Raw genomic sequence first — 23,378 nt, 5'->3', positions numbered from 1 at the left:
GAGCTTGGTATTGAGTGAAAATAGTCTCAAAATATCTGTGTGTGTAAAAATATCTGTGTGTGTGTGATACTGGATTTGTAACTCGTGTAAGCATCTTTCTGTATAACTGGATAGTTGTGTCTGTGAAACATGATTTGTAAACCTGAAAAGTAAAATAAACCTCCTATGCCTACAAATGTTGAAAAAGAATGCACAAGTCACCGGGTAAAACACACAAAACTGCTTTTACGCACAGATCCGGTTACGAATGCACAAGTATTTTTGAGACTCATTTCACACTTTGGGAGCCTCCGAATTTGTGTGTAGATGGTGCGTTTACATGCTAGTGGAAAGCTGGGTCATCTGACTTCTGCTCTGAGTCTAGTATTTTTAACCTCTGAACTTTAGAGGATAAACCTTTTGTGTTTTTGTGCAGTCACAGCATGTTATCGTCTTCAATTTCACAATTTACATTTCAGTACACTGTGTCGCCAAATGTGTTTGCTCTTTTGCCTTCAAACACACAAGCTTGGATGACATCCCAATGAGGTTTAACATGAAGTAGATTGATCCTTTGCTGCTAGCACAGCTTAAATTCTTCTACAGTAAGAAGGATTTCCACAAAGATCAGGAGTGTGCTTTTGAGGATTTGAACTTTTCTTCCATTAATGAGGTCAGTTATTGATATTGGATGAGAAGGCCTGGCTTGCAGTTTGTGAACTGTTTATCCAATCATCACATAAAGATTAGAAGTTTGTCCAGTCGGGTCACTTCTCATCATACCTGCTGTGGGAAAACCAGCACACATACACAAAGTCAATCTGGGCTCAGACAAAAATAATAATATTCTTAAACTGCATACAGAAACAAAATTAAAAAATAGAAAATGAATACAACAAATTAAATACAATAGTTCATGTTAAAACTTGCTTGACTGTTTTTGAAAACAAAGTTGGACTAAACCAATTGTTTTTACTGTCATAGAAACATCAGGGGGAGCAGGAAGTTGAGTGCAGTGATCAGCAGTTAGAAATTATTTGAAAACTTTAACATGTTTGCTATTACGACACAAAACACAGTATGTCCACCCTGATCTCAGTCTCAGCAGGGAATCATCATCAAGTTAATAATGTCAGCTCATGTCTTTATGGCCATGACTCAATAATTTGTACATAGACTTACCATTAGTATGTAGTTTGCATTTAAAATTCACTTGCAAAATGTTATAAAGGTGTTATATTTGAATAGTATGAAAAGACTAACCATTGTGGTTTGGTTTTGATTATTTTTTATGTATGTAGCAAACAAAAACATCCTTGAAGTTTATCATTTTTTGTCTAATAATCATCTCAAATGATGTCATCATATCTCACTCTAAATGTGTGGTGTTTTTTTTTTTCAAATTCATGTTATTTTTTGTATTTCTGTTAAGTTTTAAATGTATTTAGAAACTGTCTTGGATTTCTTGCTTTTTTTATTACTATTAATAACACCTATAATTAAGAATGCAATGAATGATAAATTTTCTTAACCCTTCATTTATTTTTAATGATACCTTTTATTACTTTATGCCATCAGCATTCACCACAATTTCAATTGCTTCTTTATTTTAGTTTACAAGCACACAGGAAACACAAAAACAGAACGAATGTCAGAAAGCGACCCAATTAGGCACACTGCGAAGTGCAGCGACAGGCCAGGTGGGACTCCGCTGTCTCGCTCACATCAATGCTCTTGTCGTAGATGCTACTTAGACCATCAGAGCGATTCATGTTCGACTCTGAAAGGGAGAGTGGAGCGGTTAGGACTGGTGCAAGGTTTGAGGAATGCTTTAATAAATGCGTTCTTGGGGCTAGCTGCTCACCCAGAGGAACGCAGTGGTAGCCGACAGTGACGGAGGTGGTTCTCACTGGCTGGCAGCCAGCGAGACAGCGCAGCACAGGTTCGACAGAGTAGCATTTAGTCTCCTCACCGTCCAGCCTGACCTGCTTCTCCAGCTTCACCGATTCAAAGTGCATGAAGCACCCTGGAAAAATATTTGACAATTTCATTTTGTGTTATTTGCAGACTGCTTTGAGTCCATCGTTGTGCAAAGTCTTTTGAGTCGCGGTTGCATTTTTAAATTTTACCTGAGGCCTCACGGCAGCTCTTTGCAGGCAGAACCCAGGAATGAGCGAAGCTCGTTGCGTTCCTGGAAACCCGCTCGTTCGGAGTAACATACTCCTTTCTGACTTCACCGTCAGCTTTTCCACAGATTCCACAGGCCTGGCCTCTCATCCAGTCCACCACCCAAACCTCGGAGGAAAAAAAGGTGTTTGAGTCTCGATTCTACAATTATCAAGATGTCATTAAATGAATACCCAAGTTTACCAGATTTTTGTCATCACCTGCACTTCATCAGAGCTGTAGAAGACTTCCTGAAGACCATTACTGGGAGCAAACAGAGAAATGCCCTTCTCTTTCACGCCGATATGTAGTCTGCCTGTTATAAATATACACATTTAAACATAAAAATAAGTGGCTGATATGTGTAGATCCAGCATATAACCCACCACATTGTTCTACCTGATGGGTGATGATATGGCAGGGTGTTGAGAGGAACTTCTGTTCCATTAATCTTCACCCTTACGGCATTGTCCTTGAGATACATGTCGACATCGCTGTGGAAGCACAGTATAATGTCAAAGTCATTTTCTTCACAGTCATATTGCATACTATGTGCAGTCGTCACTTACATGTTTTGAATCTTGATGTTGATCTCATTCTTTTCTGCTGTTTGATCCCTCTTCAGCAGAACTATAAATTTGAGTTCATTTGTGCAATCTTGAGCCAAGACCTGAGGGCAAGAGTGGGGCATCTCTGTTTTGAACTTCCTTTTGTTGAAGGTCACCACTTTGTCATTGACCACAGAGCACTCAACTGAAATGAGAAAAATATTGAATTTTACCTCTTCAAAATGAGCATAAATTAGGCATGGCCAAGATTGAGATTTGCAGATTATATTTTTATGCACATTTTTTAAGCTGAAATTTGTAATGTAATGTAATTGCTTTCTTTGTAATATTTGCATGATGTGTGAGGGTTTTTCACCTGCATTAGACTTGGTGAGCAAAAAGATGACTTGGTCCATCAACTTGCCCTGATATGTCTGTAGCTCAGCAGCAGCGTTTTTAATCGGCAGGTACAAGGGAACGACCCATCCCAGTTTGGAATAGGTCCTCTGGATTTCCAACAAACAGAAATGATCTTTGTCATATACGTGCAATGCAAATGTGGTGTTTGCGTGAATGAAAAGATGATGCATCGCCGCACCTTTGGCGTCTTCATTGCGACATCGAGGGTCGTCTCGTTGACAACAACTACAGTGAGTTTTATCTGTCTGGGTTCATTGTGGGCCTTTGTCCTGTTCACTCCAATGTCCTCAGCGATACGGTAAAACCAATCAGAGACTCTAGGTGTGAAAAAAGTTAACACCCCTTAAAAACTTACACAGATTGAGGCTTGACTTCCAAAGGTTGATGGTGACAGGAAGAAATCCTTCGTTTGTAATGTTACCTTCTTGAATATTTGTTCATGTAATGAGGGAGTCTCGCCCAGGCCAGCTTCACTCGGATTGCAGGTTTCTTCTCAACGCGACCGGTTTCAACTGTGACCGTGGTGTTGTACTGCTTGCATTCCAGTCCCCAGGTTAGTCGAGTCTGGGAAAAAATTCAGTTTCCAGAAAATATACTAATTATAAGTAGTAAAGGACAGTGCATTAAATGAGAACTTGTGAAAAAGCTTAATCTAAAATCTTCCTTCTTCAGTTCAGACGTTATAATTGCCAGTTTAAAAGGAAAACTCACAATTTATTGAAAAAATATTGAAAAACAATGCATTGTTGTGGTCTGTTCTTTCTCAGTGATTTTAATGGCAAGGTGCATCAATGTGTGCTAATTTATGAGAAAGCACAATTGGGGACTAAATCGCTCATCAGCAACATAAAATCTTTGCCTTGCACTGCACAGTTTGAAGTTAAACAGTTTTACCTTTTATTTTGCATTTTTTAATGTTCCCATAGGAAAAGTTAAATATGAATAAATAAATGAAAGCAGCAACCTGGAAACCTGCAGGCCTGGAGACCTGCAGTTTTGCTCTAAAAAAGCTAAACTGCTTGGAACTACAGCTAGTGTCTGTTTCATGGTGTCTATTTTAAGTTATAATTAATAACAAAAAATAAAATGCTAAACAAAAAATGTACCATCACTTTGTGGTAGCTGAGCATCACGCTGTCAGCACAGATCCTCCAGTTGTCATTTTCAGTGAGGTTGGCCACAACGATCTGCACTCTGGCAGTTTGTCTGTCATAGTAAGCAGCGAACTGATATCCCTGGTTGTTGTTGTCTTGTCTAATGGCACGGACAAGGACTGTGACCTGTGGACGGACGGTGTTGGACAGGTATCTGGCCTGCAAGCACAAAGAAGACATATTGATTGTTTTTGTTTTGTCTTTCTTTACTCATACTCATGGATGCACAAGGCTACAATAATCTTTGTAACTTGCCTTGTTGTAGATGGATTCAAAGCTGCTAGCGCTGCTCTTGCTTGTCAGACGGTCTGCTGAGATAGAATGCTGCAAAGAAAAAAATATTTACTAGCTCAGAAAGACTGCAAGGCGGTTTACAGTTTAAATTAGCTTGGGGGAGTATTTGAAGGCAATTTCCTTTAGCGTCAAAGTGAGTAAAGATACTTCTAAAAGATCAAAATAATGTCACCTGGTGGGTGTGATCCTTGGTGAAGTTCAGTTCATGCAGTTCCTGTTGTAATAGAAAAGCAGGTGAATAAAATTGTCCTTATTGCTGTCTCCAAAACAACACTGCAGTTTTCATTACTGTTTAAGTTGCATTGTGAAATTGCCTCACCCTGGACATGGAGCTGGAGGAGCTGGAGCTGCTGGAGGAGCTCCTTGATTTTTTGTTAAGCGGGTCAGCAAGATCCAGCGTCTTGCTTTTGCGTCTCGAAAAGGAGGAGCTGGAAGAAGAACTGCTAGAACTTGAGCTGCTTGAGCTCAAGCTGCTTGAACTAGAGCTGCTGGAGCTGGAGGATGAAGACTTTGAGCTGTTCTTCAGATCGGGAACCAAAATCTTCTTCAGCTTCATCAGGACGTTTTTGTCCTCAAGGATCTTGTCCTCCTCACTCAGGTTAATTGCTTTAAGGATCTTTTCTGCTGCCTTTTCACCAATCTGAACCTCAATTTCAATCCTTTCGACGGCTGGTCCAGCAGCTGAAATAAAAATAAATGAAACAGATTGGTTTTTGACCCTTTTAAAAGGCTTCATTTAAGAACATCAGAGCATTTGTTTCACTTGCCTGGGGTGACATTAACCATAAGAGTATGCCTTCCAATTATGGCGTAGATGGGGGTGTTTCTGAGGAAGGTCGCTTTGCAAGACCTAATATCAACGCAGGCCTGTACTCCGAATGTGTATGTGGTAGCACACATTTCCTTCTTCACAATTGGTTTGCGGATTTTCATGTCTCTGACACTTTCACTTTGACGATTCAGAAGAAGAAATTCTTCAGAATTTGACTGTAAAAAAAAGAAAAAGAGAAACAGCAAGTAACCCAAATCATAGGGAGGGTTAAAAAAATGGTTAGGAGGTTTGATCATTCGTACAGACTTACTTCACTATTCACGATCTGTGGAAGACTTAAGATGGGGTTCTTGCTCTTGAAATTGTCTAACTGGAAAACTGGTGTGATCTTGGCGTCTGCAAGGTCTTCCACATCTCTTGCAATGGCAACTGTTTCAAGACTTTTATAGAGGAAGTGGGAAAAAAACCCCAAAACATTTAATACAAATAAGAAAGGGGATTGATTTGGTGATTCCAGAGAATTTAAAAATGTACATACTGAGCAGATACGATTGTTTTCACACCCTCAACAGGCAGGATCCGATAGTTAAAGTAACCATTTTCTATGTCAAATCTCGCCTCCATCTTTTTAGGAATAATTGTGTGGACTTTGGCTCTTGACATCACCGTAGCCTGAATGATAGGACTATTTACTCCCATAACAGCATAGGTGTGCAAAGACACACTGAAATAGAAAGACATACAGAAATATTAAAACAAAACTGCTATAAGCAGGTTATCCTCTAGATGTTTGTTTTCAGGACAGGTGGTTCACCTCGGAGCGACTGAAGCCTTTAGGGAAACATTAGACCGCAAGAGTTGGACAGGATGGAAGTCCTCACGAGGTGGTGGAGAAATGGTGGCTTGTACTAGAGAAAATAGTTTAAAATAGTTGCTTTTTAGTGTAATTATTCATCTCAAACCCTCAGTTGTTGAAGTGTAACACTGAAACTTACCCTCAACAGATGCAGCTGTCACAGCAGCAGTGTAGAGACTGAGCTCCATGGGTAAACCAAGAGAGCTGGGGAAGATGCGACGGACCTCAATAGCCAGCATTGGCTTGGAGTATTTCAGAGAGTAACCAGACATTAGAGCGTCTAAAGCCTTTTTGCCATAAGTGCGAATCTCAGGTCGGCGTGCAGACTGTTAAAAATAAAATCCTTATCAGACTAAGGTTTTTATTTGAACGTAATATTGAAGGCATGCATTTCCACATTTCTGTGGAACACTACCTCAATGATCTTTTCAACCATTTCTTTGTCAATGTTTGCAAATGCGACTTCCTGTCCAAGAACTTTCACGTACAGAGAGCCAAGGGGCTGGCGGGAAGGATTGGCCCTCCACTCAATTAGCTGTAACAGGAAGAAAATTGTTTATTATTACATTATTTATTTTTTTTAAATGGAAGTATGAAAAACCTTCTCGCAGGTAAATGTCTTATACACCTACAGCCTGGAGAGCTTGCTTGATCTTGGTGATCCTGTCTGCATCCTGTGCAACATCACGGACTTTCAAAAGGGCCTCCTGTACACCCTCAGATCTGGCTCCGAACTGTAAAAATGTAGCATCGAAAAAGCTTTTTAATTTGTAACCAGTTCTCAAATGAATCTTTTTCAACAAGTTAATATTAAAAGGTGTGACTCATTCTTAAGCACAAAGATCATTTCTGTTGCCTAAACTGAATCCCTATGGTTTTAACGACACGTCTAAAACATGATCATCATACCTCCAGAACATCAACAAACACTCCAGACATGTAAACTCGAGCTTTTGCCATGACGTTTCTTGGCAACACTGTTGCAGCATCATTGATAAAATGCACGCTGGCAGCAGCTCCCATCATCCAAGGATCTGCAGGTTAAAAAAGCATTTTGATATTCGTTAGTAAGTGAAATCTCTTGAGAGAACATTATTTTTCTGGTAGACGCTTACTGTAATAGTGGTCATAATAGAAAGCTCGACTGTAGCGGTAGCTCAGTCTCTCTAACCTAGGGCTGAGCATCCTGACGGCAACATTGCATGCAGCAGCTCTGTAGAGAGAACAAATACCTGTAATTCTTCGTTCCGGTTTATTGCTCCAACGTATTAACGAGATAGTGCAACAGGGTTCTTACGCAGAGGAATAGTCAGGGGTGGTGGTCCTGGTGAAAGCCTTCATGTAAGAGTAGACAAAGCTAGCAACCTGCAGGTTTGGTTCATTGAGGAGTCTCTGAGCTAGAGTGGTCACCAGAGACAAGGGTAGCTTGGTTTCAAACAGCGCAAGAGCAGCAATTATGCGGATCTCTGGGTCAATAGCCCTGTCCATGAAGAGCTCAACAGCAAAGTCCTGAATCTAAACAAAAAAAGGGATAATTGTCTTAATATGTCTGAACAGTATGTTTAAACCTTAGGAATAGTTTTATCAGACAGGGTGGTCAGAAGGTTTGCCTCACCATCCTCGGTTCTCTCTTTGCAATTTTTCTCATTGCCATAGCGGCATCAACATGAACTCTGTGCTGAAGACTGGAGGCAGAGCTGCCAAAACCAGGCAGCAGCTTCATGATCGGCTTCAGGCTGCTGGGATGTCCTGCGTTACCCACAACTTTGAGAGCCAGGGAGAGCTCATTATTGTCACGTCTCTCAAGAGCACTGGCAATAATGTCATGGATAGGCTGCAGGATAAACAAACAACAACAAAAAAAACAATAGAAGTTATTGATCTTGCAACTGAATGGTGGTTTTGAAAATATGCAGACAATACATACCCTGAGAAGCTCAGATTGACATCCTACGTGCTCCGTACAATATTTGTGAATCATGCTGCCATAGCCCAGCATGGTGATCTCCCGCAAAGCAGCATTTTCTTGAATCTTAGGGGTATTGGCCAAGGCCTAGAATGGTGAAACATCAAAACTGGTGTCATATATGACTGGTTCTGTGCCACTAGAAATAAACATGAAACATTTAAACATCAGCTTACCTCCATAAGCTTGATGGACTCCAGGTCAGCTGTCACCAAGTGTGTGGATGACATAATGGCCTGAGCAGCTTCATCAGCGGTCACTTCACCAGCAGCGACCTTCTCTTTGATGAACTTAAGAGCAACATGTGTACCAATGGCAGGGATGGAGCTCAGCATCCAGTGCCTTAGGAAAGATTTGCTTCAGTAAAATTGTCTTTAAGAATGTTTGCCTTTTAATTCTCTAAGTGAAAGTGGCTTTACCTGTGATCGCTTTTGGATTTGAATTGCGTCCAGAGAGCTTCAATGCTTTCATATCTGGCCACACGCAGGAGGTGGATGAGCTCAATGAACTTCAGGGGAGAATCTTCATGGGCCTTGCCCAAATTGAGGCTCACAAGGTTGTTCAGAGTCTCAACAATCTATAAAACAATCCCCCAAAAATGCTTTTCAAGTACAAAATTGAATCAATAAAAACAGAACGTCAATAAGAACTTCCCGAGGTACCTGAGCCTCAGCATTGGTGATCCTCAGAAGCTGAATTGGTGTCTGGAGGAGTTCAGCACCTAACTCGTACTTCAGTGATCCACGGTGAACATAGTCAGCTTTGATGGGCTCTAATAGGGTCTTCTTGACATCAACTAAGGCCACAGTCTGCCTGTGAAAGTAGATTAACATCAGCTCAATCAGCTGCCTAAAATTTAACAGACAGAGATGAGCCACATCATAATTTAAAGCACATACTTAGCCTCCATCTGGACAGCTCCGTTCACAATGTTGAAAGGGGAGTATTGGATGAGCTCAGTCGCATTGGCCTCTTCGATCAAGGAACCATAGACTGAGGGCTTTATGACGTAGCTTAGAGACATTGCTCCTTCAAACATTTTCCCCCGCTGTAGTGACATAATACACAAAATCAACAATCAAACAGATTAAATTGCTCAACACAGACTATGGCGGATAAGAGGAAACTGTACTCACAGTCACACACTCTTCACATTTGACTGCATAACCAGCCATGCCAACATCCCTGTTGATTTTTTGTGAGCACTGATTCAAGTCTGTGGTCTTCATCAAATGAAGGCGTTCAGCCTTTGGATCCTCACGAAGGACATAGGATGTCCTGCACACACCTTTTACTCCAGTCTAATTTAAAGAAAATAAAAGTAAGAAAACATTACAGGTGGATCACCATTTGCCTGAATAGACCTATCGAAAGCGAGCATTGAGTACCTCTTGCAGGTCATACACATTCAGAATCTTCTTGATGTTGACCTGAAAGATGTTGAGGATTCCCCTGATGATATTCAGCACAGTTGTAGAGACGCCCACCGGGGCATACACTTTACGGATCACACCGTTGGTATACTCAAACTTGATGGGTGTCAAGAGCTGAGCAGAGAGAGCTGAGGTGAGCTTTGTGGCAGGGTGGAAAACCTCTTTGGGCCAGATACCACTGTACTCTGAGATCACAGGGTCTTCAAGCTGAAAGAACAAGCAACATATTAGGCAGAACGCAAGCCAGCATGGGTATTGGTTGATACGTTTGTACAGTTTATTTTTTGTGACGATAACGCAATATTATTTCTGAAACAATCTTTACTTTCAGAATGTAGCTGCTTTGATTTTCTGCACCGATCAAAACTTTGCTCTGGATTTTCACCCCAGCCCTCGCCAGGCCCTCCTCAGGCAGCCCTCCCAGAAGATATCCTTCATATTTGTACTCGTATGTCTTTCCAACTGCAAATTCTGGGACTATAACAGAAAGCAAAAATCACCCATATCTTCAAAAAATATATAGATTTGCTGTTTTTCTTATTTTTAGTATTGTCAGAAAACAACTTACCATAGTTAACCTGGGTGCTGGCTGAAAAACATTAGAAAAATAAAATAAATTAGAGTTGTGATTTTTTTTTTGTATTATTATTATTTGTTTGTTTTTGAGGAGAGATGATATTTAAAATTATTTAAGAATGCACTTCTATTGAAACTGGTGTTTTAAAATAATACCAATTTGGAGGAACGTTATTACCATATATTGTTAAAAGAAAAGGGGTAGGACCAAAAAAAGTTTCTGCTCATCTCCTCTTCAAATAGTTACCTAACTATGTGTCATGATGTTTGAAAGTGAAAATTTAGTTTGTATGAACTAAACTAAAATTTTAGTTCATACAGCAACACTCACCCACAAAGGCCACAGTCAGAGCCAGCACAATCACCTTCATGGTTGGTGGCTGTGAATGTCTAGGCAAGGCTTTCCTTTTAAAGCCAAGGTTTGCAGACATTGTTTTCGAAAATGAAACATTAACTAAATGTTGGCTGTCATTTCTCTCGGTGGTTACTGTGCCCTGATCATGTCGACAAGGCTGAGTAAATACGGTAATCAGAAAATGTCTGAACTTATTTGAAATCCTGTCAGTGTCTGACCTTTTAAACAAAATAAATATAATATCATTTCTGGGTTTCACTCTACTCTGGAGTAGAGTTACCTAAATTACGGCCTCATTAGAAATGTCCATTCTTCCTTCCTCTTCTGGGGTCGGGAGGGGTGCTGGCGCCTACCTCCAGGTAACGCTTCGGGTGAGAGGCAGGGTTCACTCTGGACGGGTCACCAGTCTGTCGCAGCAGTAGAAATGTGTTCAAGGTTTTTATTTGTCATATTGGTAGGCATAACAAAACATATTTAAAGTAATAAATATATGTTTACCTCAAAAAGTACTTCTACATGTGTTTAAAGACAATAAATATTAAGATTTGTGCAGAGCAGCTTGATCCCACCTGTTGACTGATTCATGTGTCATAATGTCCTGACCCGACAATACTTTCACAATGACAGGATTGCGAAATTATTTGCTTTCTACCTGGAATTGAAAATGTTTGCATAACCTTCATCAGTGGTTCTCCTTAACAAACTGTTTACGGAATATCAAACAGAGGATGTATGACAGTACTTGTAGGTAAACTCCACAAAAATATAAACCCTAATGATTTGTCCAAAGAGAAAGATATCTGAAATCAAGCAGTACGTTGGTGTTTTTGGCTTCTCTGTTCTGTCTCAGATATGTTGGTGTTATTATCTTTGATTTGCATAGTTTCACTAATTCAAGATCGACTTCCACTTTTATAAAAACACTGTCTATGTGCATACTCTTGAAAGGTTTTTTAGGCTTTATTGTCATTTATTCATCAAAAGCTGGACAGGATGTAGGGCAGAGAAATGAGTAAAGCAGCAAAAAGCAGTCAGATGAAAATTGAATACAGAAAAGCTATGTCAAAAATTGTAGACTCAGCATGCCGAACCAACCCAATATAAACATATTACAAGAAAGAAATGTTCAATTTATTTAAATTTTTGATATATATTTCTGTTTTAAACGTCTTCATTGAGAGCAAAGCAGAAAAGAAGTCAAATTCCTTGTTTTCAGCTAAGGAATATTTAGCACAAACCTGGTAAAAAAAAAAAAGCTACATCTGATTTGAATTCTGCTTTGTCCTTTTGGTGTCATTCTCAAACAAATAATTGAAACCTATTTTTTCAGCTAAGGAATATATCTGAATGTCAAAATCTGGTGTCAAAACTTGAAGAAGAGGTTACTAGATATGCTTCTTTTTCCATTCACTATATTCTAAGTTTTTTTTTTTTCCTTTTTATGAGTTTATTTTCTTTCTCCACAAGATTTCCAGAGATTTTAGACTGAACACTGGATGTTGTCATTTTTTACTTGTTGTCTTATGGAGTAAGTATATTACTTAAACAATATCGTGATAACGTAGGACTTAAGGCTAATTACTTGAAAAATTACTCCTCTTCATAAAATCTTAGCAAGAGCAAAACCTTACTATTGCACAAACCCTTTTTTCTCAGATCACTCTGTGTTGTGACACTGAGAATGAGAATCTCTGCACAAAACTGTCCTCTGCTTGTGATCAGAAGGATTTCCAATTCCTTGGATTTTGATTTCGCACTTTTCTATGAAAAGACACAGCCATCTAGTTAATTGGATAAGTCAATAGGTTGATATCTGGAATTCAAACAAATGTAAATTTGCATTTTGTCAGTGTTACTGATTAAACATGGGTCAAAAGTCGTGGGTCAACATGATCTGGGGATAGCAAAAGAGTTGGTCAATAACATATGAGATTTCTGATAAATAATTAAAAAAATAATTTAAAATGTCTCTTTGGAGCTTGTGTAAAATAATCAACTTCAAATAACAGGCCTATGAAAGTTTATTATTCTCCCTCACTACTGATTACCCTTACTTTTCCATTCATGCATAGTCTATGCAGCTTATGCTTGCAGGGTCACGGGGGGCTCATGCCTATCTCCAGTGGTCATTGAGTTAGAAGCAGTGGACACGTTGGACAAATCACACAGGTCAAACAACTCTCTCACACCTAAGGACAATTTCATGTCATGTTTTTGGACTCTGTACAGGGAAAACATGCAGAAAATCCCCAGCTGGGATTTGCTACCAACTGTACCGCTTTGAGACTATGCTTTTAAAAATACTTACAAATATCCACCGTCAAACTTTTATTTAATGGAAGAAGAGAAGTGCGACTATGTTATATTACAATTTAACATTTCATTGCATTCTGGTGTCTGCATGTGGTAAATACACCAAACTATAAGGGAGGAAGTTGCTGAACCTTCACTTGAAAATTTCATGCAATAAACCTAAATTGTCAAACCATATTTCACTGAGTATTTCACATGGATATGTATATTTCTTGTGAAATACACAATATAACTTAATGTTATATTGATTATTCAACAAATCTAAATTCCCATAAGATGAAGCAGTACTTTTTAAAGTAAACATGCTTATTGTAGACATTAAAATACCTTTTTATGATACAATTAGTCAGGTAATTTGCTCACGTCGCTTAACAGACATGCCACTTACAGCTTGTTTGCTGAAATTTTAAAACAATTTAACCATAACAGCCAAACATGTCCTCTTCTTTTTGCTATCAAAAGAGTTTAAGGCTTATTTCAGCCAGCTGACTAGCAGTGTGAAGCAACAGGTGAGTGAGGAACAGTGCTGTGTACCTCTCTGCTGCATACAGCAAGAGAAAAGAAGCAGGTTATGTGTTGCATTTGCAGTATTTTGCTTTATCCTGGTCATTGACTTGCTGCTTATTCATTATGTGAAAATTGAATAACAAAGCCCACACACCGATCCAGATGTGATAATCACTCTCTCAAATAATCATTGATAGTTAATGTATGATTAGTGAACACATCGATGTCAATCACGATGCGCAATTGACATTTTATCGACAGGACGAGTTTTGTCCCATCTCGTACTCCGTACAAAAGCTCACGTGATCAGCGAGCTGCGCCACAAGCTGCAGCAGTTTCGCTTTGGACCAGCACAATGTTGCCATTCGCCGTGTTTCTGTGGGTTCTGTCGGCAGCGAGCGGCTCCGGCGTGTGTCCGTGTGACAGGCCGGAGCTCTGCCAGCCAATCCGGGGAGAGAGAGAGTTTGAGGTAACGCTGTCGGCGGACTCTGTCACATAAAACAAACACACCTCATCACTCACGTCAGACTGCTCTCTAGTTAATAACACTATTGCTAAATTGTCTGTCGGTTTTGCACGGAAGCAAAAAGCTGCAGGTTGTGATGCTCACATTAATAAAACACGACTTTATGCTGCAGCTTGGATCAAACACAGTGACCTGGGGAGCAAACAGCATCCTCTCATGAGAAAAGTTGACAGATTAGTTGCTGAAGTTGTCTTTTATTTTTTATTTATTTATCAGATGTGTGAAGTTCCTCTTTTTAAACATCCGTCTTCCTGCATCGCAGCAAACATTGGCTCAATAATGGGAGCTGTTCAGCATGCATCAGTGAACACACTGAGAGGTTTAACTCAGCTTTTATCTCACTATGTAGATTCTGTTCAGTGTTTTTCAGGGTTATGTTAAAATGTAAGAATTTGCCAAGTTTTTTTTGTGCCATTGTCTCTTTCATTCTTGTTTCCGCTCACTGCAAAAATATTTACCATAAAATCTGGTGAATCTTTGTTTTTCCTCGTATTCTAATAAAGAATTGTGAATTCAAGAAATATAAGGGAAGGAACTTTGTTTTTTTACATTTAAAATGTCAGAAACCTCTTAAATGATTTAGTTTTGACTCTTTAAGAACAGATCTGTGTGCACAAGCACAAATATGAACAAATTTTGAAAATAAACATTAAAAAAGGAAGAGCTAATAACACAAAACTTAAAAACATTAGTTTTCCATCTAAAAAACACTAAAATTAGATAAAAATGTTAAAAAAGATGCATTTTTAATGCAGAATTTTCTTCCATAAGAGGCTTTTGACAGTTTGATTTTTTTTCTCCCTGTGGTTGTAATATTTTGTTATAGTAATAGTATGTTATGTTTTACATTCATTTGATGTTTTTGGAGTTTTGTTGTGAATTGACACTACCTTAATAAATTGCATTGCATTGTATTATATTTTCAAGAAACTGCATTTGGTTTTGCTCTCATTAGTTTTTTGTTTGTTGATCGTAATTGTCAGCATAACTGCTTTTGCTTTTAGGTGTTTGTGTTTGACGTGGGGGGAAAGACGTGGAAATCCTACAACTGGAGTATGGTGACGACAGTGGCCGCCTTTGGGACCTATGATGCTGAGCTAATGTGTTTCGCTCACTCAAAAGGAGCACGAGTTGTCCTCAAAGGTAAGTGAGTTTACACCCCTTCGCCTTAATAGTCTGCAAAAGTTCATGTCTGTATTCATTGTTTCAGAGCAGTTTTTTTTCTTCCTATCTACAAATATCTTTTGATATTTGCTTTTTGACATGAGTCTTTATCTTTGTGGTGGCGGCACAATAGGTGATGTTCATATTCCCTACATTGTGGACCAGGGCAACAGGACCAGATGGATAACGGAGCAGGTCAGTTTGGCCAAGAAGCAGTTCATGGACGGGATTAACATTGACGTTGAGCAAGCAGTGGAGGACGGCTCTCCAGAGTACTACGCTCTGACAGCACTGGTCAACGAGACGACAGAGGCCTTCCACAGCGAAATCCCAGGCTCTCAGGTCAAACAGCGATGATTCACCAATGTCTGGTGAAACATTTTCATTTCTATTTCCATGGAAAATGGCCAGCTTACCCCTACCATTTCTTTTTTTTTTTCTCCAATTTTTAGGTTTCATTTGATGTCGCCTGGTCGCCAAAATGTATCGACAAGCGCTGCTATGATTACATCGCCATCGCCAAATCCTGTGACCTGGTGTTTGTGATGTCCTACGATGAGCAGAGCCAGATCACTGGAGACTGCATTGCAATGGCAAATGCCCCATTCAACCAAACTCTAAAAGGTCTCGATGTCCAGATGCACTTTTAGGATTAAGCTTGTTAATGCGAACCAATGGAAATCATTTTTATCTGTCCATTTTAGCCTATGATGACTATTTGGATCTGAAGATTGATTCAAAAAAGCTGCTGATGGGAGTGCCATGGTACGGCTATGACTATCCATGTGTTAAGCTTTCTCAGGTACAGCAATATTTAATGACAAGTTTCACACTTCTGATAACACTGCATATCATCCTGAAAATATAATCCTAACACTGAAACATGATGGAAGCATGGTCAATAGATGTCAATAAAATCTATTGAAATTTGTCATTTTATCATGAAAAAAGTGAAAAAGGGTATACTGTCTGAATATTTTTGCAAGCAAATTTTTGTCCAACTGATTTATTTTGGCATTTTAATTTACTGACAAGAGCCCACAGCCTGATGATGCGGCCTATAATAGTCACTTTAGGCACAATAAATAAATGTGTCTCTGGTCACATATCAAGACAAATCTCTCCAGATGAAAGAAATCTAATACATTTTGAAGAAGAGCTGATCAACAATTTCTTATATTAGAAGCTAAATGTATGGTTCGGATATTTTATGATTTGTGGAATATACACATGACAAAACTAATCTAGGTTATTATTTTTCATTAAATGTTCAGAATATTTTAAAGAAAAGCCAGAGGAAAAGAAACATACATTCAAAATGGGAAAATTGTTGGAAGCCAGTGAGGAAATTGTATATCCAGGTTTTTTTAAATGGAATACCTTACCCTACGCTGCCACCATGTGGCAGACCGCCTGCGATTACATGGTCACACAATTCTGCTTACAATTCTGTTTTCATTCACCATACTTTACTTCAAAGATAAATCAATAATAATTGTATTTATCATAAGAGAGATCAGTCTGTTTACACCAGCACATACATTTCAAACTAATAGTTTACGGATCTGTTCTAAGTCTCAGTAGGAACATTTTCTGGTAATGATCAACAAATTATGGTGAGGATTATCAGGCGAGAAATATTTCATAATACTGCGACGTGCTTTTAAAGCTGCCTTCAGTTAGTAACAAAAAATAAAGTATTTTATCCAATCTTGATCTAAAATTTCACAGTACTGGCTCAGTATAATCTGATATTTTTTTCTTGAAAGTTTTAGATGAATTTTTTTTGTAAGTGATTTTATTTAAAATTCCCATTGAAATCCAAAGTGCATTACACATTAAATAAATTATTTGAGCACTATTAGTTTTCTTTTTATTAGTCAACAACTAACATTATCATTAGCCTATTAATATAGGACTTGCTCCCCTATATTAGGAGGCTTGACTTTCAATCATAGAACAAAAAGTCACAATATTTTTTCTTAAAAACTGCGGGTGACACGGGTTTTATTGTTTCCTTTTTTTGCATCATGGCAAATGCTGTGTAAAACCTGCCTATTAATGAAACAAAACAAAACGCTTGTTTTTCTTTTTCTGTTTTATCCCAGGAGGGGATTTGTTACATACCTAAAGTCCCGTTCTGTGGAGCTCCTTGCAGTGATGCAGCAGGAAAACAAAAAACATACAAATGGATCATGAAGCAACTCAACAGCCCAACATCGTCTGGCAGACTGTGGGATGATGAGCAAAAAGCTCCTTACTTCTATTACAAGGTGTCATTTTTTAAAAACCATGCTCCAAAAACAATGCATTTAAACAAACACACACAAAAAAGATTTTTTTTCTGCTTTATTCTTATTTTCTCTGCTTAATTCAGGATGAGACAGGACAGTCCCATCAGGTTTGGTACGATGACCCACAGAGTCTGTCCCCCAAAGCGGACTACGTTACGTCCAAAGGCCTGAGAGGCGTCGGCATGTGGAACGGCAACATCTTGGACTACAGCAACGATCCTTTAGCCAAGCAGCAGACCGCGCTGATGTGGAATGCCCTGTTAGGATCCAAAGTGGGATAAACCAAATGTTCCTGCAGGAGTTTCTTACTGAGCTGCAGAGCTCGATCTGGTTGGTTTCCAAACACCTTCTTTTGTAGTGAAAACTGGGCGTTGCCTCTATTCAACTTCAGGGATGCTTACTTGCACGTTACCTTTTACTTTGGACACAATCAATTATGATTCAGTAACAAAGACAATCATTTTAATCACATTTGCACTTAATTTTGATTACTATTCCAAGAACTGTGATCTTGTTTACTTTGTTCTTTAATAAAGCTTTTACTAATTGATCTAGTGGACTCCCTGGTGCTACATTATTGTAGAAAAAATGCAGTGCGGAAAGAACATCAAAAACAAAAGGAAAAATTGTGCTATCCACTTCATACAAGTATTAGTCGGCAGGTTAGTTGATGTTTAAAGGCTAGGAAGAGCAGTCCTCTTGACGTCAGTGAAGAAGCTGCTTTAAACTTGTGCTTTGTCCCATGTTGTGTTTCCAGTCCATCCAGGAAGGAGATGACTGATTCTTTTTTTGGGCAAGTTCGGTCTTCAGGTCTCTGAGCTCAGCAGCAGCCTGCGTCCTCAACTTGTAGGGAAAAAATAAAGAAAACATACTTTGTTTTACAGTCAACTCCAGATCTGCTAGGCTTTTGATCCAGAACATATCAGAAATAAACCCAACCAGCCACCTGTCTCATTGAGACTGGACTGATTGTTACCTTTGTCTCTGTTATCAGCTTCATCTTGGCATCTTCTACTTTCCTCTTCAGGTTGTCAACCTCATAGCTCTCCTTTATGATCTGAATGATGAGCTCATTCTGAAATATTGCTCTTGGGTTAATTTATTTACAGGGCACATTTCATTGTGATGAACAAAAATAATCTTTAAACACTGTTATGTTTAGTAGCATGCAGTAATCCACACATAAAAATGACAGGTTTAGTAAAATTACCTGTTTGAGTTTCAGCATTTTCTGGTTTAAAAATAAAAGCAGGAAGCATTTTTATAACTGTAGGTAACAATTACTTGATGGTGCTATAAAAAGGCATTATGTGTCTGGAAAATCACCCCTTTAAAACGTGTAACGTTTGTTCAGATTATATACTAAGCATTAACTTGCTTCTTAAATTTGTTAATAATTTATTAAATATTCCTTCAATTTTTATTCTTATCATTTTAATGGCCTGCACTTGTCCAGAGGGCCCTAAAGCACTTCACCCTTCATTCATTCATTTTCATGCTGATGGCTACTGGCTAGTGGCCAAGGCTGCCCTCTGAACACTGGCAGCAGGCACAATGACTGAGACTGACATAGTGCGGGTTTGAACCAGCAACCCTTGGATTAAAGTTGTCAATTTATTTGAATCTGTTCCTAATATGTGTGATAATGTCAACTATGTGGTGCAACAAGGCATATGGGATTTTACTGGACCTTCTCGGAGAACCTGCCCTGTCGCCTTGCTTTCTCTCTGGTTTGAAGCTGATGCAGAACTTTGTTGTGAAAAAGCTCCAGTTCCTGCCTCAAGTTTCTCAGATGCTCCTCCAACGGTGCTGTGGTCTTCTTGGTTTCAAAGTATTTCTTTTTCCAGCCGTCTCGTGCTTTATATTAGCGGATTAGGGAAAGAAATTGAACAGGTTTTTTTTTTTTTTGCACTCAGTCTGACTTTGTTTCCACTTAGATGTTGATATCCCACCTTGGTTCCTGCGGTGTCGGTTCTGAGCCAACAAGTCTTTTCCCTTCCTCAGAAGCTGCTGTCTCGTCCACTCCAGCTGCTTCCGCTCCGCTCTCACCGTTTTGATTTCCTCCATTAGTGCCTCTCCTTACAAGAAATATGTTCAATTACCAAGCAGAAGAATTTGGCTCAAACTCTCTGACCATTCCTTACTGTTGGAGAGCAAATCTAGCGAAGCAGAAGCTGCTTTATTGGAGGCGGAGTCTGGACCTCGGGGTGAAGCTGTGCACTGAACAGGTTGCGACAAGATGGCTGGCTCTTCCGACATCTAAAACACCAACAAATTCAGAGACGGTATGAATGCTGACTGAAACAGACATGCTTGTATATGTTTTTTAAAATTAGTCTCAACAGCTGCATGTTACCCCACTTGTTGGTTTATTTCTGGTGGTCTTCTCTCTGTCTGGACCTTTGCACTTAGAGTTCCCAACACTAAAACATAGAAGTACAGTCAAAAAATAAGAACCTCATGTATTTTTCTTCTGTAAAGAAAATGTATATTCCAAAGATGGCAGTTTGACAATATAGACTCAGCAACAGAGACCTTAATTTTGGGAACATTTCTTGTGGTCTGACAAAACTAAAATTGAAGCGTTTGGTGATAATGACCACTGTTTCGTTTGGAGGGGGGGGAAAATGGAGTCTTCCAAGTGTAACATATGGTACCTGTCTGTCAGCAAAAAGCCTAAACTGTGGTCTTCCAGAGACTCAGCTGCAGCTGAACGTGTGTCTTCGGGTTGATATATTGTCTTTCTGCAGCTCTCCTCTGATTCTGCTGACCAAACTGCTTGGGCTGAATTAGCTTCACACATCTCCAACACTGTAGACATACAAAAATACAAAATGTTTTATTTTCTCGAAAGAATGTCATTTTGTTAATGAGATTAAAAAAAGCAAAAGACCCTATTAGTTGATTATAAAATTAAGTATTGTATGCAACCTGACATAAAAAAATGCTACAGATGACATTATATTAGATTATGCTAAGCTATTTGTCACACTTCTGTACATGTAGCTTCTCATGGAGGAAAGTATCACATTTATACAATTATCACATTCATATAATCAATACAGTTATCATGTTATGACATTGTAGTGATCCAAAATTTATTTTCCTCCATAACAGCAATACTTGTCAGTACTTTCTCAGCAAAAAAAATCTTAAATAATTAAAAAGCTGATGTATGTACGGACAGATCTAATTATTTGATAACTCTTTTAAACAGAATACAGCTGTATAAACTCTTGTTGACAATATGCTATGAATGACTGCTTTAATACCTTTTCTGAGTGCTATCAGCTTCAGGACCCTTTGATTCTGAGGTTTCCCTGCACAGATCTCCGGCTCTGGTCTCCTGATGAAGCCTGGAGCTTCATCCTCTGAGGAGGAGCTGCTGCAGCTGCTTTCCTCTTCTTCATCCTCATGTTCCTCTTCCAGCACAGAGACAGGATCTGGTTGCTGGGAACACTGGGGGATGTGGGGCAATTTAATGGCCTTCTTTGTCCCTGTTGCCACGCTGCACATCTTGGAAGGGTGGAAACAGATCTGGTGCTCTGAGGAGCTGCTGCTGGAATCCATGGTGAAGGACTGAGAGCAGAAAGTGTTGTCTGCCTCTGCTGTGGGCAGAAGGTACAGCTCCGGCTGAGCCGCCTGCCGACAGGTTACAACGGCTCATTTCAGGGACAGAGCAAGCGCACTTGTTTAAAGTAAGAAACCAATAAACTTATCAGGACGCATGGACTCAACGTACATACGGTGGGGCGAATGTTTTCACTTTCAGATTTGCCTCCTGTTTGCCTTTGACCTGTAAAAGACAAGAACTACAGTGTGAGAAGCGCAGCAGTAAAGCTGCTATGCTCCCCATTCACAGCCTTTACAGCCTTCAGTGTATTCAGCCTGAATAGGGCACTGTCTGCACAGTGAAACCATCAGCCCTACAAAAGGCCTCTTAACTGTCAGCTGCACTCACCAGCGCCAGACTGCGGCCCACGCATTTCAGGAAGGAGAATTTATGGATGCTCCTCTCAGTGCCAAGCAGAGCGGCCAGCTCACCCCTCAGAGTCTGCAGGGTGGTTTCAGGATAAACCCTAATGTCACCAGGAATGAGGACACAATATGTGCACCAGTCAGGGGTTTAGTGAAACTGTCAAATCATGGCGAAGTTGAATGAATGTTTGAGCAGTTTTACATAGGCCAATATTGACTGTTTAATAGTTAATAATAAAAACTATTATATCCATGGCAACACCAAACTGAGGTCCAACGTTTTGTTGCATTGTATTATTCTTTTCATAAAGATCAACTTAACAATAATAAAAATATTTTATTTTAAAATAGGGTCAATCTTACACTCCTTAACAACATATTTTTTGTTTTTTTCTCATTTTCAAGTTATCAGAAAATAGATATTTAATTACCTTAAATCTTTTTTCCACTAACTGAACTTTACATATGAAATAAATGTAGCATACTGAACATCTGAAATGCATGTGGAAGATTGTTGCTTTTAATAATTATTATTTCTGTAATTAACAGCAGTATAAAGGCATTCAAATCGCTCGATGTTTTTTTCCCTTTTTTCTAATTAAAACTTCAATATATTTTACTAAAATTTATGGTGAATCCACATCACTATAATAGAGCAAAATCCCACCAAATGCCTTAAAACTTGTTGTTCTGTTATAAAATATGACAGTTCAATAACTACTTCTGCCAGGAGCTACATGGCTTCAATTATCACACAAACCGTTCTCAATTGAATGATAACAGAGATCAAATATTTCAAGCACTTTTACCTGATGAAGCCAGCAGAAACAAAGCCCTCTGTGGCTTCAGCTGGGACCTTGTTGAGTTTCATGTCCCACTGATCAGCTGGCACAAACAGCACATGGAGCTCCAAAAGCTACACATAACACAAATGACATTAACAGTGACGTTTACAGCCCCTGACACCTGCTTGCTTACTTAATACATTTCTATGTCATGTCAAGAGATTTGGCATTTACCTTCCTGCTGGCCGGCCTCATGCTGTCCTCTGTAAATCTCACTGACTCACACGTCTGCTCCATTGTCAGGCTGGTCCAGAGAACGGAATGCAGTAAAATACTCAACTATAGAAATGTGGGAGTTTTTGCTGCGAAAGAGTTGTGCTTGCGTGCGCTGTGACTGCTCCAGACTGCCAGGAAACAACCTGCTGCAGTTAAACACACCCAGCCATCCAACTGTGCTGCTTTTACGAGAGTCATCTGTCATCCAGCCCTTGATGCTCTGAATGACAGAGCAGCATGTGGGGAAAAAAACAACAACAAACTTTCTCAACATATAAGATGGAAGAATTGCCTTGATGTTCAAATGATACAATTTTGTTATGGTTTTTATTTAATCCTTGCACTTTTGAATCAGTAAATACATCTTCACCAGTAGCCACCTAGTGGAAAAGATGGGTGGTGAAGCCCATCACTAGGGGGCTCTATTTTTTTATTTTTGGAATTCGAACATTTAATTGCTGTGGGGTTGAACATTACTATTCAAAGTGTTTCTTATAAAACTTTCAAATATGAATCGTTGGCATTACTGCTACTTGTAATTAATAGACCCTTTTCACGCTTCCCTCGACAATATTGGACACTGCAGGCATGCAGGAGTAAAGCACAGTCTCAACATCAAGCGTCATCTAGTCTAGCATGCTGTTTTTCACAAACTGTACTGGCAAATACATTTCAGAACGTAATCAGAATATAATTGAAAAGTTTAGATTATGTTTGTCTCCAATATTCCACGTAATTTAGCAAACTAAGTTAAGCTTCATTACGATGTTTGTGTAGTTCATATATTGTAGCTAGCGGTTACCTCGCTAAGCTACGTCTATTCTTACCTTGATAGCGGTGGATATATTTTTCGTGGAAGAACTTGTATCCTTTCATACGTTTGTTGGTGGATGAATCAGCCGCTGCGATTTCCTCCGCATCAGCGAAAGAAAGGGCTGGCAAATTAAGTAAGGACGATGAAAAGTACCGGAGAAGGAGAGCCATTTTCAGAGTAGTTGAATTACAGTCACCAAAAC

The 23,378-nt window shown here is 39.2% G+C and overlaps 3 protein-coding genes across 4 annotated transcripts; 1 reads left to right on the top strand and 2 right to left on the bottom strand.

Annotated features, from left to right (window-relative positions):
* Positions 1 to 1,580: 1,580 nt before the first annotated feature.
* LOC129369971 (vitellogenin-2-like) lies at positions 1,581 to 10,535 on the bottom strand. The gene is given in 35 exon segments (XM_055045687.1): positions 1,581 to 1,759; positions 1,844 to 2,005; positions 2,109 to 2,274; positions 2,367 to 2,457; positions 2,545 to 2,593; positions 2,596 to 2,639; positions 2,715 to 2,898; positions 3,070 to 3,199; positions 3,292 to 3,430; positions 3,535 to 3,677; positions 4,220 to 4,426; positions 4,523 to 4,591; positions 4,734 to 4,775; positions 4,881 to 5,242; positions 5,329 to 5,548; positions 5,644 to 5,773; positions 5,872 to 6,057; positions 6,148 to 6,241; positions 6,329 to 6,515; positions 6,605 to 6,724; positions 6,822 to 6,923; positions 7,099 to 7,223; positions 7,305 to 7,402; positions 7,487 to 7,704; positions 7,805 to 8,023; positions 8,117 to 8,242; positions 8,332 to 8,497; positions 8,575 to 8,732; positions 8,818 to 8,968; positions 9,055 to 9,203; positions 9,292 to 9,456; positions 9,544 to 9,795; positions 9,914 to 10,065; positions 10,157 to 10,177; positions 10,496 to 10,535. Coding segments are annotated over 35 exon segments (4,980 nt in total). The 3' UTR covers positions 1,581 to 1,646.
* A 3,109-nt stretch (positions 10,536 to 13,644) lies between these two features.
* ctbs (chitobiase, di-N-acetyl-) lies at positions 13,645 to 17,873 on the top strand. The gene is made up of 7 exons (XM_055058707.1): positions 13,645 to 13,808; positions 14,870 to 15,008; positions 15,163 to 15,371; positions 15,482 to 15,653; positions 15,734 to 15,831; positions 17,138 to 17,302; positions 17,407 to 17,873. Exons 1-7 carry the CDS (start codon positions 13,695 to 13,697, stop codon positions 17,602 to 17,604), a joined length of 1,095 nt encoding a protein of 364 aa, XP_054914682.1. The 5' UTR covers positions 13,645 to 13,694; the 3' UTR covers positions 17,605 to 17,873.
* spata1 (spermatogenesis associated 1) lies at positions 17,858 to 23,348 on the bottom strand. Of its 2 annotated transcripts, XM_055058686.1 has the most exons (13): positions 23,190 to 23,348; positions 22,321 to 22,582; positions 22,111 to 22,217; positions 21,285 to 21,402; positions 21,066 to 21,119; positions 20,596 to 20,965; positions 19,981 to 20,134; positions 19,680 to 19,746; positions 19,468 to 19,582; positions 19,276 to 19,401; positions 19,014 to 19,180; positions 18,300 to 18,398; positions 17,858 to 18,166 (listed from the first exon to the last, which is right to left on the bottom strand). In XM_055058686.1, the coding sequence occupies exons 2-13, from the start codon at positions 22,381 to 22,383 to the stop codon at positions 18,029 to 18,031; spliced, it is 1,578 nt and encodes a 525-aa protein (XP_054914661.1). In that variant the 5' UTR covers positions 22,384 to 22,582; positions 23,190 to 23,348; the 3' UTR covers positions 17,858 to 18,028. The 2 variants fall into 2 exon arrangements, with proteins under 2 accessions (XP_054914661.1, XP_054914671.1); XM_055058696.1 differs by lacking the exons at positions 22,111 to 22,217; positions 22,321 to 22,582; positions 23,190 to 23,348 and having other exon boundaries at positions 21,070 to 21,119; positions 21,285 to 21,391.
* Between the last annotated feature and the right edge of the window lie 30 nt (positions 23,349 to 23,378).

This window comes from Poeciliopsis prolifica, unplaced genomic scaffold, assembly GCF_027474105.1.
Source record: "Poeciliopsis prolifica strain line A6 unplaced genomic scaffold, Auburn_PproV2 SCAFFOLD002, whole genome shotgun sequence".
Classification (NCBI taxonomy): Eukaryota; Metazoa; Chordata; class Actinopteri; order Cyprinodontiformes; family Poeciliidae; genus Poeciliopsis; species Poeciliopsis prolifica.
The sequence above is the reverse complement of the archived record's forward strand: the minus strand, read 5'-3'. Positions and strand labels throughout refer to the sequence as shown.

Excerpts from the sequence above, each read along its gene's own strand:
- ctbs (XM_055058707.1), top strand. The coding sequence starts at position 13,695 with ATGTTGCCATTCGCCGTGTTTCTGTGGGTTCTGTCGGCAGCGAGCGGC. Across the intron at positions 15,009-15,162 it reads AGCACGAGTTGTCCTCAAAG|GTGATGTTCATATTCCCTAC; the intron begins GTAAGTGAGTTT and ends GCGGCACAATAG. Across the intron at positions 15,832-17,137 it reads CATGTGTTAAGCTTTCTCAG|GAGGGGATTTGTTACATACC; the intron begins GTACAGCAATAT and ends GTTTTATCCCAG.
- spata1 (XM_055058686.1), bottom strand. The coding sequence starts at position 22,383 with ATGGAGCAGACGTGTGAGTCAGTGAGATTTACAGAGGACAGCATGAGG. Across the intron at positions 21,120-21,284 it reads TGGGCCGCAGTCTGGCGCTG|GTCAAAGGCAAACAGGAGGC; the intron begins GTGAGTGCAGCT and ends TGTCTTTTACAG. Across the intron at positions 20,135-20,595 it reads GCTGATAGCACTCAGAAAAG|TGTTGGAGATGTGTGAAGCT; the intron begins GTATTAAAGCAG and ends GTATGTCTACAG.